The sequence below is a fragment of the Humulus lupulus genome, chromosome 4, assembly GCF_963169125.1.
Source record: "Humulus lupulus chromosome 4, drHumLupu1.1, whole genome shotgun sequence".
Lineage (NCBI taxonomy): Eukaryota > Viridiplantae > Streptophyta > Magnoliopsida > Rosales > Cannabaceae > Humulus > Humulus lupulus.
The window spans coordinates 59,999,903-60,016,774 of record NC_084796.1 but is presented as its reverse complement, the minus strand read 5'-3'; the positions used below and the strand labels follow the sequence as shown (position 1 = coordinate 60,016,774).

The 16,872-nt window shown below is 33.6% G+C and overlaps 1 protein-coding gene, 1 long non-coding RNA gene and 1 pseudogene across 3 annotated transcripts; all 3 read right to left on the bottom strand.

The window, feature by feature from the left end:
- Positions 1 to 2,336: 2,336 nt before the first annotated feature.
- On the bottom strand, positions 2,337 to 7,404 carry LOC133830484 (WRKY transcription factor 72A-like). 2 transcript variants are annotated; one of them, XM_062260469.1, is made up of 6 exons: positions 7,104 to 7,404; positions 6,409 to 6,498; positions 5,304 to 5,402; positions 4,343 to 4,927; positions 4,101 to 4,214; positions 2,337 to 3,588 (listed from the first exon to the last, which is right to left on the bottom strand). In XM_062260469.1, exons 1-6 carry the CDS (start codon positions 7,218 to 7,220, stop codon positions 2,533 to 2,535), a joined length of 2,061 nt encoding a protein of 686 aa, XP_062116453.1. In that variant the 5' UTR covers positions 7,221 to 7,404; the 3' UTR covers positions 2,337 to 2,532. The 2 variants fall into 2 exon arrangements, with proteins under 2 accessions (XP_062116453.1, XP_062116454.1); XM_062260470.1 differs by lacking the exon at positions 6,409 to 6,498.
- A 4,880-nt stretch (positions 7,405 to 12,284) lies between these two features.
- LOC133828986 (uncharacterized) lies at positions 12,285 to 13,758 on the bottom strand. Its single transcript, XR_009891432.1, has 3 exons — positions 13,256 to 13,758; positions 12,845 to 12,953; positions 12,285 to 12,529 (listed from the first exon to the last, which is right to left on the bottom strand). It is a non-coding gene; the product is annotated as an uncharacterized LOC133828986 (long non-coding RNA).
- A 57-nt stretch (positions 13,759 to 13,815) lies between these two features.
- LOC133832221 (uncharacterized) lies at positions 13,816 to 15,935 on the bottom strand (annotated as a pseudogene).
- Positions 15,936 to 16,872: the final 937 nt, after the last annotated feature.

Below are 16,872 nucleotides of genomic sequence, written 5' to 3'. Positions count from 1 at the left end.
AATCCATGGAGCTACGCTTCAAACAACATGTCGATTCTCAGCTGGCACCTCCTTGCTTGAGCAGCATCGGGTTCGCACCGAGGCAAGGATTTTGCAGCTCTTTCCTTCCCACTCTCGGTCTGATCTCCCATTGGAGATACGGAAGGGACCTATCGGTTCCGAGTTTGATGAACACCGTGTCGCTGGGCGAACTTTTGACGAATCTTCCTTGCAGGATGTGCATTCTGTTTTGGCGACTCGTTGTGTCCAGGTACCTCGATTTGATGGTGTTGATGTCGAGACTTGTTCGTACCACCTTCATACATTGTTCGATCTTCCCCAAGTTGATCTGAAGATGCGACTGACCATGGTAGCTTTCCCTTGGGTCGGTGACCCATCTACATGGTTTCACTGGAATGAATGGGGTGGCTCTTTCATTGGTTGGGATGTGTCTCTTCCGGCATTTCGGCACCGATTTGGGGCTTCCATTTATGCCGACCCCCTTAGTTTTCTTGCTATGTCGACCCAATCTGGAATGGTTTCACAATTTTGAACTACATTTACGGGACTCATGCCTCATATTATCGGTGTGTCTGCTTTGATTTTCCTTCATTTTTTATCTCCAGTCTGACGATGGCTATCCGAAGGGCATTTTTCTGGGCTGTTCCGGCAGATTTGGTCGATGCAATGGCTAAAGCTTCGCTCTATAAGGATCACCCGATCGACTTCACGAGCACCACTCATGGAGACGGCTCTCCATCTAGTTTTGTTTATCTCCGTGCACCCAACAATCACTTCCGGTTTGGCCCGTACGAGTCTTCATCCCCACTATCATTCTCCCTGCATAAGGACAAGGCCAGATTACACAAGCTCGCTAACCCAATCAATCCCTCCATTTTTCGCATGGTGGCCCGTCATAGCACCACTACATTGGAGGTCCTCAATCTCGGCAGCAACTTGAATGTTATCTCCGATGTTTGGGCTTTCCCACTCCATCTCCGCTGCGAGGACACTACATGTTTCACGGTTTATATACGCCATGCTAACTATTTGACTTGCTCCCAGCCGTGTATACAAGTCACCTTGGAGCTGCAGCACTGTTTTGCTATTGAATCGTTCGTCTTCCCTATTTGGGGGTTAGATATTATTCTTGGTATGCAGTGGTTGTAAGCTTTCGGCCCATGCATTCATCCTTGTCATGCTCTGCCAGTGGCATTTCAATGGGTTGGGCAGGTTGTTTGTGTGGTGGGCGCCGCTCCAGTGCAAGCTCAGCAGGTTTCGTGTCCTCTGTTGAGTTCTCTAGTGTGTGGTGCTACAATTAATAGGATGTTTTGCCTATCCACGGTGACGTGGGAGTCCGCTACATGGCTAACTACCATCTTCACTGGGCATTATGTGTCTCACGGCACCGCCTTAATATTGCAGGTCTTGGCGCATTGCTCCCATAGCATCGCAGAAGATGCTACATGGGAAGATTTTCACTCCAACCTGTTTTGTGCTGTTTCCAACCTTGAGGACAAGGTCGTTTTCGAGGACGGGAGTAGTGTTAGCCAAGTCCAAGTTGAATTGGACCTACAAGTCCAACAACAGGTCCAAGACTTGATACAAACGGCAACAAAGGAAGCCCAAGAATCAGTTATGGATCAAGCCCAAAACCTTGTCAAAGAACAACAGCTGGACAGAGGGCATGAAACATATCAGGAAGCTCCCATAGCCGTTGACGCTGAGAACAGAGCAAGTGAAGCGAATCTGGGGTGTGGGATGAGAAAACGTGTGAAGCCCAGCTGGCTTAGGGAATTTGTGTACGCAGAAGTTTGTTAAGCTGTGTATTCCGTGAGGCAGTGGCGTATGAGCCAAGAGTGCATTTCTTTGAGTTTGTTATTTTGGAGCTATTTTGGGAATCATATAAAATGGAAACTGAATTGTATTTTCTGGGGATGTTGAATGGAATTGCCGAATTTGAGGCTTAGGAGTTTGGCACAGACTCCAAGTGTGCATTTTCTTGTATCAATTGGTGCTTTCATTGTTCTCTTTTTCCACCATGAAGAACGGAGAACTTTCTGCCCTCTTGAAATCCATGGAGCTACGCGAAACCAAGTCAAATATGATACATTAGTAAATAATTAAACAGTCATAAAAGAGCTGCTACGGCCTAAATCTCTGGCGTGTATTCACATAGCATTTGAGTACAATATATTATTCCTCAATTCCACACTAGCTAGTGGTACCGACAAAATAATATTTCTATATATACATACATGTAACATGTGCTTCCTGAATAAAATTAATACGATGTATGTATATTTTAAAAAAAAAACATGCATACATTATACTTACATACATACAAAAATGGAAAATTGGAAAAGTCATACTAGTTAAATAATATGTTTCCTCTATAGCTAGTTATTCTTTTCTAGCTGTCGAATGAACAAATTTCTTAATATACAGACAAAATGGAAAAAGAAACCAATATATAAAAAATAAGACTCAGCAAAATATATATAACAAATAATTAACAATTATGTAACTTAACAAAAACGTAATTCTAATGAATTAACTGGTCTGCTCTCTGGTGTGATGATCACTATGCGGAGATGCAGAAGCAGTAGTAGTACTCTTAGATGCCGAAAACGACAGCGAATTTGGTGATAAGAACATCGAGTTTCCAGCATTAAGTCCTTTCGGTACACTAGTACTACTTTGTAGTTGTTGTTGTTGTTGATGTTGATCAGTACTAGAAGTGCCACTACCCCACGTGAATTTCTGAGCCAAATCAATGTTATTGTTATTGTTATCTCCGCCACCGCCGCCGGCACCGCTGATAATCGAAGTAAGCGCGGCAGCCAAAGCCGATTGGAAAGCGGGGTCCGCCGTGATGGCCTTGGTTGCAGCAGCAATAGTACTACTATGATCCGTTGAAGTAGTAGTAGTAGCTGGGCTATTTTTCTGCATGTAGTTTTGAACATGAGTAGCACTAGTAGTACTACTATGACTATTACTAAGGTTGAGTTTTCCAGGAGCTAGGGTTCCAACTAATTGGTTCCTCGTGTTGTAAGGTACTTGAGAAGTCCCATAACTAAGGAAGCCATTGTTGTTAATCCATGACAAATTGGAAGAGTTGGAATATTGATCCGACGAATTGATATTATTATTAGAAGGTGTACCAAAGCTGAGACTTGATGATGAAGGGTACACAGAATGGTGGTGATGAGGATAGTTTGGTGATGGTGTTGTTGTAGTTGAAAATTTATTGAGAAGAGGAGAGGAATTGGAGGAAGTGAGGTCAAGAGTGATAGTTGGGTGAGAAGATGAGTAAGAGGAGTAGGAGGTTGTAGAGGAGTTGGGTAAGTAGAAAGTAGTTTGTTTGTTGTTCCATTTTGAGCTGTCCAAAGTACTGAACCGGTGGAGCTCGGCGGCTGTAGTGGTCGCCGAAGGGTGTTGGCCACCGCTGGCGCCCGGGTTTGAGGAGCTTGTTGAGCCGGCGAGCAGCATTGAGGCTGCGGCAGAAGTGGTGGAAGCCATTGCTGTGGCGGAGACCGGAAGTGGGTGGTTGTGAGTTCCTTCGTAGGTGGTGATTAAGATGGACATGTCATCCGCACATCTTTGTACCTAAAATTTCATCCAAATACTGATTACATATTCACACCATTATATATATATAGTAGAATATATCATAGATGATGGAAATGAAAAAAGAACAGAAAATCTTATGACTCCTTGATTTAGTTGGACAAAAATTGTCATTTGACATCCCGTACGTTAGAAGGAGATGAAAATTTTAAATGGTTTTGAGAGATATTTGGAAAAGTAGTTGGCTATTTTGACGTAAGAACTTTCATATAGTTTACATGAAATATATATGTCATTTTTTATATAGTAAAATTATGTACTAGTTCATATGAAATTTGCTTATCTATATATATACTTATATAAATGTATTTTAATTAAAGAGGAATAAGAGAGAATTATTTTGTGAGATTTGGTCATTATTTTATGAGAGTATCGGAGAAGACTATCCCTAGTACTTAGTTAGGACTACGTAAAATATCAAATGATGAGCACTTATTATCCTAACATATATGTAATTTGTAAATAAATTAAAAAAGAATTAAATATTATACCTGTTTTCGTACTGGACATGAAGGCGCAACTGTGCAACGATAGTATGCTCTAGGGCAAGGGTTGCCTTTCGCAATCTTTTGACCATACTTCCTCCATTGACATCCATCGTTCATCTGCACATATATATATATATATACACATATTTAGACACATTAAATGACTTAATTAATTGAGTAGCTAGCCATGTACGTATAATACTAGATTGAAACAAAGGAAAAGCTAACGTAATAAATATACTAACCGTAGGGGTATCACATCGAATTCTTACGCAAACCCTAGCTTTCTTAACAGGATTTTGCTGTGAAACCTCATCTTCAACGCTTCTCTTCATCGCCGTTTTCAAAACCTTGCTGGGTGGCCATGTTTCGCCGGCTTCTTCCTTGTTCAGTGACTCCTCAAAGCTGCTTCCGGCGCTAGGGTTCGACACCACGGGTTCTCCTTGATCAGTTTCTGTACCAACTGACTTTGATCCTTGATCATGATATTTATTGTACTCCAATCCCAGAGAAAGGCCTTCTTCATGGTCATGGTCACCAACTTCGGAAATATTTTTATTTTTCTCCTCCTTGATGTAGTTATTACTTTTGGGATTACAGAAACTTCCAAGACTAAGGGAGATAAGATCACTTTCTTCGATTTCTTGGTAATTATTCTCATTATTATGAGTAGATCTCTTAGCTGCTTCTTGTTGAAAATGATCAAGCTTGTTGAATTGCATTTGAAGAGTTTGGTAGTCCTTCATTATTTGACTCAAATATATTTTCAGCCTTTGATTTTCTTCTCTAACTTCTCCCAATTCAACTCTGGTAGATTCAAGCTGATCATCCTATTTATATATATATATATATATATTAGGTTTGCATACTACATGTATATATATTATATACAAATTTATACTTATAAAATAAAAATGTTAAAATCATCACTATTTGAATTGATATCATTTTAATTATAAATTGATAAAAGTGCACCCTCCCTTACATATAATTTTGTTATGAACTTACAAAAAATAAAAAGTTTACATATACTGTAATTTTTACAAATAACATATATAAATAAGGAGAAAGAATTTTCTTTAATATTATTTGTGCTTGTTTTTATTTGTTTTAAAAAATAAAAATTAAATTTTACAATTAAGCTGTCTATTAAAAGACAATAAACTACTATATATAAATAAGGAAAAAAGAAAAGATGAATTTAACCTGTTCCTTATTTGGTATTATTGAAGCAGAAGCAGCCATTGAGTCTGGTTCAATCGAGGTCGAGGACCTTTCTACGTGATCTGTTGTCGTCCGCGGTATCTATTTGACCATTATGATATACATACGTTAACACACACACACATATATATATAGTCATTCTAATTAATAATTAAAACGCATTATTAATTATATGCAAGAAATTTAAAGCTGTAGATAATGAACGATCTAGTTTAGCTAGGCTTTTCAAATTATATATATCAATCGGAATACATTCTGTAAATTAAAAACAAATTCTTATTATAGGAAAATTAATAAGAAAGTAGTCAGAAGCAATAATATTAAAAAGTATCTAACAGAAAAAGAATCTTGTTATCATTATCATGATCATATAAATATATATATATATATAGTTTATAGTCTATCTTTATAATTGCGGCCATGTGAAAGAAATTAATTAGGATCTATGTTAAATTTCCCCTTCTTCTGTATATGATCTAAAACTATATTTAATTATGATGATAGTCAATTAATTCTAGCAATTTCTTTTTTGAAAGGACAGCTAATTAATTTGGTACAGCCTAATTAACTGCTAATTGTATAATGTAATATATTATAAGTTCAAACAATTGATTGATGTAATACGCATGTATTCTAGAATTATATATTATCAGATTAGTATATGATCTTTTCAGAGCACTACACCAAAAATTGCAATTAGTGTTCTAGTTTAGCTAGGCTTTTGAATTATTGGTGTTCTATCAATTAATGAAGCGCGTAAGTTTCAACTGGGTCATCAAATTGTATGTGTATACCTACACTTCCGTATAATTAAGCAGATTTACTTTTGTTAATTTTCTAGTTTTATGTTAAATAAATAAAGGTTAATTATAAGCTTTATTAATTCAATATAACAATTACTCTTGAACATGATGGTTGGTAAATATTTATTATGTTTGTAAATATTTACCGAGTTTCATAATAATTAACTAGCTTTCCATGCATATATAGACAATATGCTATATGTAGAAACACACACATATTATATAAATATTTTTTCTTAAATTCATTTTCTCAGTCAAACTGTAGGATTTGAGAGAGATTTAACCTGTTGTTGCTTCTCACAACTAAGATCTTGTTTAGGTGAAGATCGTTTTGTGTCATCATTCTCTCCCCATACTGCTCTTTCATTTCCTATCTGTATATCGTATTGAAAGTGACAATAAAAAATAATCAATTGCTCTCGTTATATTATTATAATATATATTTGTATATATTCTTGAAGATCTCATGATCATATAAGAGAAGAAATTAGATCTTTGTAATTTTATATATACATATGTTGATATATATATAGCGGTAATATATTTTTGGTAGCTGAGTTATTAGAAAGAATCAATAATTAATACACACAAGATCCTCACTTGATCATCAAGACAAGATGAATTTTGTTCAGGTTTTTATCCATATATGTCAAGAATATAAGGATAGCGCCTAGCTAGAGCATAATAAAATCTAGATACACAAGTATATACTCTCTCTTTTTCGTTGTATTAATTAATAACTAATTATTATATATATAATGATCGATGATGATGAATTACAGATATATATCACACTTTGTAACTTAATTGTGTTGATTTTTATTGCTCGATCATTTATTAATATATATATATATATTATATATGCATGAAAATTAAAGATCAAGGAAGGATATTGACAAATAGCTAGCTAGCTATACTTCCTAGCTAGAAGAAGATCTAAAATAAATCACCATGGAGAAAAAGAGAAAGAGGATATTACCTTGGAAGAATGATACTGAAGATCATCATGATCGCCATCAGATTCAACTCTCTTGATCTCTTCTTTGACGACAAAAGCTCCATGAGCAGCTGATTTTCCTGAAATAAGAGGTTCCATTTTTGAAAATCTTTTCTCTCTTCCTTGTCTGAGCTTACATCTCTCTTTCTTCCTTCTTATATAGACACAGCATACACTCTTTGACCAATCCCATTTCAACACAACGAAAAAACTCACAGCCTTCCCAATCAATGGATAATAAATCAACCAACCACCTTACAGAGAGAAAACAATATATATAAATATTAATTAATAACAGTCTAACATTACTCCACTTGCACTTAAAAAAAAAAAAAAAAAAAAAAGAGAGAGAGAAACACAATGTGGGAACTTATTATATATAATATATATTTTTTTGGTGATTAATTAAAATATTGAAAGTAAGAAGAGAAGAATTCAACTTCAACGCTTGAGTTAATAGATATATAAATTTTTGTATGTGAGGGAGAAAAAAAACAAAATAAGGAAATGAGTTAATAGCCGCAAAACTCGGTCCCCACGAATACTTGCTACCCTCTTTGAAATTTCATACATTACAAAAGTCACACATGGTGGGGTAGGGTTTTTCTTTTTCATGAGTATAAGAATTAACAAAAAAGATTGAGGTCAACCTTATGTTTAAGCCTTAACACTATCTTTTTTTTATTTTTTATTTTTCCATGCACTACTCGTCTCTTAACCCTAGCTACTAATTTTCATTATTTTTAATTTATAACTATGGCCAATGCAAAATTCATTATTAGATTATAGTAACGGTCATTCTTAATATTATCGCTTCAATTTCGAAAAAAAAAATTGTTGTTTATATTGTAAGAAATTACAATATATTTTCTTTAAAAGAAAATAATCCACATCAATAATCATTATTGGCCACATGTTTATTTGTGTACGCGCGGGAATCAAATGTGACAACGAACATTCTTGATTTTAACGTTTTTTATTTTTTTAATATTAACATTAACGGAATATTTTTATATTTAACGGTAGTTTGTAAACATAACTTAAATTTAAATAAAATAAAATAATTAATTAAAAAATTAAAATAAGATATTTTTAAGATGTTTTACAATGATAATTATTTAAATATAATAAATAATTACACAAATTAAAATATATTATTTTTAAGAGATATTTGACAATGATAATTATTTAAAAATAATAAATAATTAAATAAATTAAAATATGATATTTTTTTAGATATTTTACAATTATAATTATTTAAAAAATAATAAAATCATACGTTTTATAACTTAAATAAAATTTAATTAAACTTAAACTCACTTATTAGAATAATATCATATTAAACATATAATATAATCTACTGTCAATTAGCAACAAATTGTTTTTTAAAAAAAATACTAGCAAGAAACTTAAATTTTAAATTCACGTATAATATTTAATATTACATTAAACATATAATATATAATCTCTTGTTGTCACTCTAACTTAAAAAAAATATTTAATTAAAACGAGATATTTATTTGAAATTTATATGACATTAATATAAATTTAATAAAAATAATTAACGAATTCTATAAATAAAACTACAGAAACTTGCATTTCACATTACTTGTATCTAGCATATATATATATATATATCTTCTATATAATAAGCGTGTAGATAATGAAAATTCTTAGTTTTAACGGTTTGTTATGTTAGCTTTAATGGAATATTCTAAATATTTAACAGAATATACCTTTAAAACTAACTTAAAAATAGATAATTATCAATTATATTAATATAAATTTAAATATTATAAAATATCATTATTATAATAATATTTAATATAAGACTACCTATATAATAATTATATTAATATAAATTCAAATTCAAATGTTATAAAATATCATTATTATAATAATATATAATACAAGACTAGATATTTAATAACTATATTAATATAAATTTAAATGTTATAAAATATTATTATGATAATAATATATAATCCTATTTTTTATTAATTATATTAATATAAATTTAAATATTATAAAATATTATTATAATAATAATATATAATACATAATCTTAATTTTTATTAAAATGTAATTTATGTTTAAAAAGATTATCATAATATATATATATATTTTTTAAAATAGTAAACAATGTTTTAATTTAATTTTTCATTTAATAAGTTTATGCTATTTTTTTATATATAATATTGTTTATTTATTTGAAATATTTATATGACAATGATATAAATTTAATAAATATAATTAATAAATTATATAAATAAAACTAACCAAACGTGCATTGCATGTTGCTTGTATCTAGTATATATATATATATTGTTGACGCTGTTTTTCGTCAACTTAAAATGTCGAGCAATTAAACAATAAGAACTATAGTGCAAATGAATAGTATGGTGGAACAACAAGAGTTTTACGTGGTTCAGTAGTTAAATCTGCCTAGTCCACAAGTCTATTTTATTAGAACTTGGAGTTTTCTCTCTAGATAGCCAAAGATTCGTCCCCTTACAAGTGTTCATGTCCTCTCTATTTATACAGAGTTTTCAGAGTTCATTCCCACATAAATCAGGAAGATACTCCTGCTTATTAATTGAAATAATGATATTAAATGCTGTAACTCCTATATACAAGGAAACGTCCCCGGAAGACCAGGAAAACAGATAACAGACTTGTTAATATCCCTTTAATGTCGGGATGTTACAATAATAAATATCTTTAAATGTACATAACGTGTTACATCAGATGATTCATCAAATCTTCGAGATCAACAATCAGCATCGTATCAGTCAAGGTACGGATAGGTTACGAACTGGCCATCTTACTCCAAGACCTGCTCGGGGCATATAAATACCGTCGAGGCTGTCACATTTCGAGCTTGCACTCTTTAAGCTCGGGCTACTCGATCTGAAGACACTCGATAACGGATGTATCCCGATGCTATGCTCTTTCGAGCTCAAAAAGAATCTCGAGGCTACATGTCTTCAAGGTTGCCACCTTGCTTCGAGGGTTTTACAGCTATACCATGAACATGCATTTTTATATATCTCGAGCTCACACTCGACGAGTCCAGCCTTCGAGGTCATAATTTCTTATCTCGAAATCTGGGTGTAACAGTTTGCCCCCTCAAAAGTATTAGTTCGAATCCTATGAGAAGGAAACTTTTGAACTACTTCCATTGGGAATTGTACCATCAAGCATACTCGAGTGTGGACACACGTCAGCTGGGTATTAACCACTCAAAGTACTTGAGTACCTTGGAAACCTGCCCACGTCTATCCGCCTGCCATCCTTTATGGTTCCATCGAATCATTTGTCCCTGATCGTTGGATCTGATACAAAATATGGCCAATGGCCCAGATTAATCCAGCCTTTTGCATTCCCACGAGTTTATAAATTGGACTCCAGTCGTCTTCTTCTTTTACTTTCACGTTCATTTTAGAGTGAAAATAGGAAGAAAGAAAAACCTGAAATCTCCTTGCCCATTTCTTGCATGTTCTCCAAGCCGAGTAGACAAAGTAACCTTGGACTCTTTGATTCCGTGAGATCGTACTTTCAGCCGCTTCTACAATCGTCAATTTCTCTGCTTTCGCCAATCGCATTGTGTAAGCTCTCTATTCATGGCTTCTTTGCATTATATATATATATATTATGTGTGTTTATGTTTCTGTTGCACCTTGGGCACTAGGATTTTGTTGGTCCATTAGTATAATGCACTAGAACATTTCGGCTAATAAATATTAGGTTTAGGTTCTGACATTATTGGCTCCAAACCCAGTTCATGCGCAAGGAGACCCAAATATGGCTCTTTTCCTTATTTTTCAAATTTCAGAGGACATATCTTGCATACCAAGATACTGGGTACAAAATCAGGTTTTTTTTTTAAAAGAATGCACGATTCCCAAAAATATCACTTTTTGAATAACTGCCACCTTTTTTCCCTGATATATCGGGATTTCCAATAATATGTCCACCTTCTTTTCTTTCGGTGGACTACACGCTCTGAGATTGGCCTCATTCTTTGGATCAAGCTTGCCTCATAGCCTTAATCATTCGAGCTTAGGAATTCTACTTATCTCATTATTTCCTGCTCGCTTGGCCCTCACCCTTTTGCTTTCTTGTTAGATGCCGCAGAAACCAGGTAAGTGGTGGAGGTCAAAGCTCGCGATTCCTTATTCACCCGTAACTCCGAGCCCGGAGTCTCCTTTTACTCGGAACCAGCGTCTGATTCGGGAGCACACTACAAGAAAAAATACTTTTAATAACACCGAAAATGTGTTATCAAAACATACGATAACACTTTCTGATGTGTTAAGACTGACTATGTTATCGTAGGTCAGGGTACTTTACATAACACTTTATCAGTTTTATACAGATGTGTTATTGTACTGTCAACGATAACACAATTTCTGTGTTATTTTAATATATAGATAAGTGTTTAATTATGTTATTTATAGTCGATTATATAACACTTTTTTTGTGTTATACTACACTTTAGTATAACACATTTTTTATGTTATACTACACTTTAGTATAACACATTATTTGTGTTATACAATGAAGTTTGCATAACATAATTCTTTGCATAAAAAGTGTTATTGTAATAGACATTATAACTCAATTTTCGTATTATTGTTATATTTAGATATGTTTAAATTCTCATTATATATTTTATTTATATAACACTAATTTATTCTATTATATTTTAATTTTTTTTATATAATTAAAATTAGCTTTCTAATATATACTAGCATCATCAAACGAACTTGATTTTCAAATAACAAAAAGTAAGAGCATTCAACATTGTATTAACAATCCACAAATTAGTTTAAAACATTCAACACTGTCATCAACAACAGTGTACATAAATAATGCTCTCTCTTTAACTCCAACCTCTACAACTCACTGGACTCTCTTTTTCTCTTAGTGCTCTCTAAATCTGTGTACATAAATAATGATGCAAGGTTCACTTATATACGTGCACCAAAATACAAAAGAACCAACCCGAAAACAAAACTAAAAAATCAACTTAACTAACTCTACAGCTGAACCAAAGTAAGTGAACTTGAGGAATCTTGTTAAAACAGTTATGGTCACTAGCTGTTTTAACCACTTTTTGATAGCCTAGATAACCACATTGTGAGACATACACAACAGATATGTTATAGTGATTCTTCTTATTACATGTTGACATAATTCTTTAGTACTAATAGTTTCTGCAACATGAAGTTTCTCAAATTTTCAGAAGCAAATAATGCAATGATAGCCACAACTCGATCATAAGAAAATAATGCAATGATAGCCATAATCAATTGCTTAGCATCTGACTCGGTACACCTTTAGTAATGATAGCCTGAACTCGAACGGTTGGCTGCTTTAGTGCAGACATTGAAGAGGCAGTAGCACTGAAAATGAGAAATAAATAATGCATGTTCATTAAAAAGTATTTGTGTAGGAGTTCAAAATACCAATTGTTAATGAATATCAGTAAATGTCCTACCTTACATCTTCTATGAATTTGCATTTCCTTGAGATAGAGAAAAAAGAGCAATCGTCACAGTAATAAGCAAGTTGGAAAATGGAAAATCATTGAAAAGAAAAAAAGAAAGAACATTGAAATATGAATAGATAAAAAGCTGCAGCAGTGGCTCAGATAGAAACAAATTCAGTCATCAAGTAAGAAATATATATATGAAAACACAATTTCCCAACATTTCTACCTGATTAACTGCAGAATAAGCAGAGAGAAAGTCTAGATACCATTTGCCTTCAGGATCCCATATACATGATCCCTTTGCCTCAGAGAACACAACTGGTATTGGGTGATAGCTGCATTTCAACAGCTAAAAACTCTTAGACAAGTACTGTAATAGCATTTAGAAACTGCTGCTCATTAGGTTGCTCTAGCAGAAGAAATTCAATACAAGGAAAACTATACACAAGATAATGTAAGTGCAAACTTCAGAACATCAAAATGACACAAGTTGAAGAACATCAAAAAGTAAAGTTTCTCTCTCTATCGCTCTCTCTCTCTCAAACAAAGATTTGGCACTCGTACAAATAAAAATTACAAAAAATCATATATTGGTCATCACTTGCCAAAGTGAATATCTTAAACATAAAAGAATTACCTCACTTCATCCAGCAACTGAGTGGCTATTCATTTTTTTCTGTTGACATGAGACACCAAAATTGATCTAATGCCACAGACATCCGGCATTGCTACAAAGCACATGCTTGGGTCCAAAAAAATGCAGAACAACATTAGAAAAACCTTATAAGTAGAGGAAACTAATCACATCTTAGTACCAGAAACAAAATAAGAAAGAAAAAAATAGAAAATAATTTAAACAACATATCTAGACAAACTCTGGAAAATATAAATAGAAAACTAAAAGACATCATCAAAATATCTGCATCTTCAAAGACAATCATTTCCAGGTACTAAAAATTAAATCCATTATAGCCTTTGATTAGAACAAGCTATATAATTATCAAAAAAAAAAAGTATGAGATCTCTACCAACCTGTACAGTAAAGAGTCAATATTGGTATTAGAACATATACAGCACATTCCTTTTCTAACATGATCCCACTTGGTGTCATCCTCAGTCAAACCACCCTCACCCTCACCCTCACACAACTCTGCTGGAGCAGCTGCGAACGATTTATATGATTATGGTCCTTTCAAATTATATGTTAATCTTAATGGAAAAAAATCTTATTTCCAAATTAATTATAAGCAAAACTCGATCTAAATTTGTTGCTGTACCTTGTGAACAAGCTGGCCTATTCAGGGCAGCAGAGACTTCTTGCCTTATTGAGCGCTGCAACTCAAGTTACATGTCCATGCAAGTTTCCATCATTCTTTGCAAGTTATTCATCCTCTGTTGTAGTCTAGCCATGTCAATCCTCATGTCATTGATGATTTCCCACTCCTATATAGGAAAAAGAGATTAGCAACATAAACATCATATGTAAAAGAACCAAAATCCAAGAAGTGTCGAAGAGACATACACATACAATTCCAAATCGTTGATGCATGTCATGCTGTGTCCACGTATCACGATGTGGCCTCTGGTCCCACATTGGGGGAGGAGGAGGAATTGGGTGCGAGGGTGGAGCAACAGGAGGTGGTCTAACAACAACATCCTCCTGAACCTCACTCTGATTTGGAATTGCTTGATCGAGATCTTGTTCGACAGACGCAGGTGATGGTGATGAACCATCCAGCTCCCAGTCTACAGCGGCATGGCTTTGCCTTTCCACATATGATTGTATCAATTAGTCAAGACTCTCGCGAAAGCCACTGTGAAGTAGATTAGATACCCTTCTCCTGAAAATGAAGAAAAAGAATCCACAAAAATAAATAAATAAATCACACATCTATAAAGATTAATGTAGAAGACCTGGCCAAATTTTTTCCATACCATTGCCACTGTCTTACCACATTACCTGGCACTTGTTTCTACCATCCTTCTATAATATGAGCATTTGATTCCCGTGAGTCTATATCTTCAACAGCATTGCCTCCAAACTCACTCCGACCATCCAGTATTCCATGGCTGTCATGTTCTTGATCTTCACTCGCTTCATAATTAAGTTCTGATTGTTCACAAATATCATCTCTGACTTCATATAAGTTATTTTCTTGAGGTTCTCCATTTCGATTTGAAATATTATCCTCGTTAGATGTATCAGAAAGACTACTGCTTGCTTGAGCACAAACAGAATTATCCAGTCTGGAGAACCCTTCCCTAATTGAAAGAAAAGGATCCAAAATGTTTGAGCAAAAACCATTCATATCTTATACTATATATTTAGTCAAGAAAAAAGAATAAAAATAAAGTTATTGAGCTCTGAATTAGAAAATACCTCAGACCGGAGACTGTATGCCTTTGCCTCAATAAGCCTAATTCACTTTCAGCCACAGAAGAGGGCCTCTCATTCTCAACCATACTTCCATTACGCAAGAACCAACCTCTTAGTAATGACTGAGAAAATAAAAGTAAAGAATTAAATCATTAGCAACACTGGAAAAGTTTTAACAACACCTCGAAGTAAATATTGAATTCAAGATTTAAGCATAGCTCAACCACACAATTATCATATCAGCAAAATAAATGATATATAACAGTAACACAATTTAAGGGTGTCAGTTTTATTAACTGATTGTAACTGAGATGAACTCAAGCATGTTTTTTAAGGGGGCCACAAACTATCAAAAAATAATTTCTCCTCATTATTAGATCTTCTTGCTGAATCCCACAATCTTTGGGAGACAAAAAGGTACAGCAAATTTTAAGTAGCCCCATAAGAAATGGAACCACAGAACACTGTGGACTTGCCAACTAAACCTACCCCACGTGGGTTACAACTTACAAAGGCCTTTTTTCTTTTTTTCTTTTTTGAGGGGAAATTACTTCATCAATCTAGGCATTTAGCATTTTTATTTTATTTTACATCTGGTACTTCCTAAAAATGTTCTAATATGTAGTTTTACAGGCTTGAGTTAACTTGTTAATTTGGTATTACCCAGAATCCACAGCTAAATTTCTCTCTCCCAAATTTTTGGGGCTCAACAACTTCAAATCTTTGAATGATCACACCCTAATGTCTATCAATGCAAAAATATAAACACTTTCACCAAAATATTATACATATATATAATATTAGACAACAGTTACAATATTAGATATAATGATGATCTACTTGTTCTTCTAGAAATGAACTTCTAGCAACAGACCTGAATGTGGTTGCGATGAGGAAAATTTGTTACAGCTCTGTGCTCCAACAACACTTGAAGCTCCATTTTCCTCTCCCTCTCAGCCTTCTTTAGCATATCAAGAAGAGCCTGCCTACCTTTGTTGAGCCCTTCGGTTGTGCATGTCCCATTTTGTCATCTGTCTTCAAGAGGTCTTTATCAAACACTTCCTAAGGGGAGAAAGCACTTTGGTCATATAACATACTAGTCTTAATTATGTGAAACATTTGCTACATAAACTCACAAAAGACTTGCTACAAAAGCCAATAATTGGCTTGAGGAAGGAAAAGGTGAAACATTTGCTACATAAACTCACAAGTTAGAGCTGAAGCTCCCATATTCAGTGAGAAAAGAATATAGGGACAATAAATAAAGGTTTTGGAGCTGTGCTATCAATTAGAAAATTGTAATACTTCAAGTTCAGACTAATGAACGCAAGAAAAATAAGTTTGTACACAATTGACGTCCATCTAAAACATAGTTATGTAAAGACTTGAACAATATGCAACTTCAGAATGGCTAAACAAAATACAATTTTAGGATTTAACATAGCAGAGTTGAGTGCCAAACTAAATTATATCTTGAAATTGAAACTATGTGGTAGATTTGGATAGCTACAAATTCAAAATCTTGGGAACTTACCAAATTCAAAACTCCATTAGGTTCTTTGAGGGAGAAAGTCAATTCTTCATTCCAACTGGATTGTTCTGGATATATATAGACTAATATATGTATATGTTTATATGGGGAACCTAAAAAAACACTTCTTATTTTATTGGAGGGAGGCCTTTTATGGCATCTGGTGCAATGATAAGTTTAGTTATAATGATAAGTTTAAGTTTGAAAGCTAGATTTTTTTGTTGTTTGAGTCAACAGTGTTTGGCTAAGAATAGATCAATTGCTGAGTTGGTTAGGAGTTTATGATTTGGCTTGTATTTTAGTCTCTGTTTTGAGTTTGTTGTAAGTTTGGTGGTGTTTCAAATCT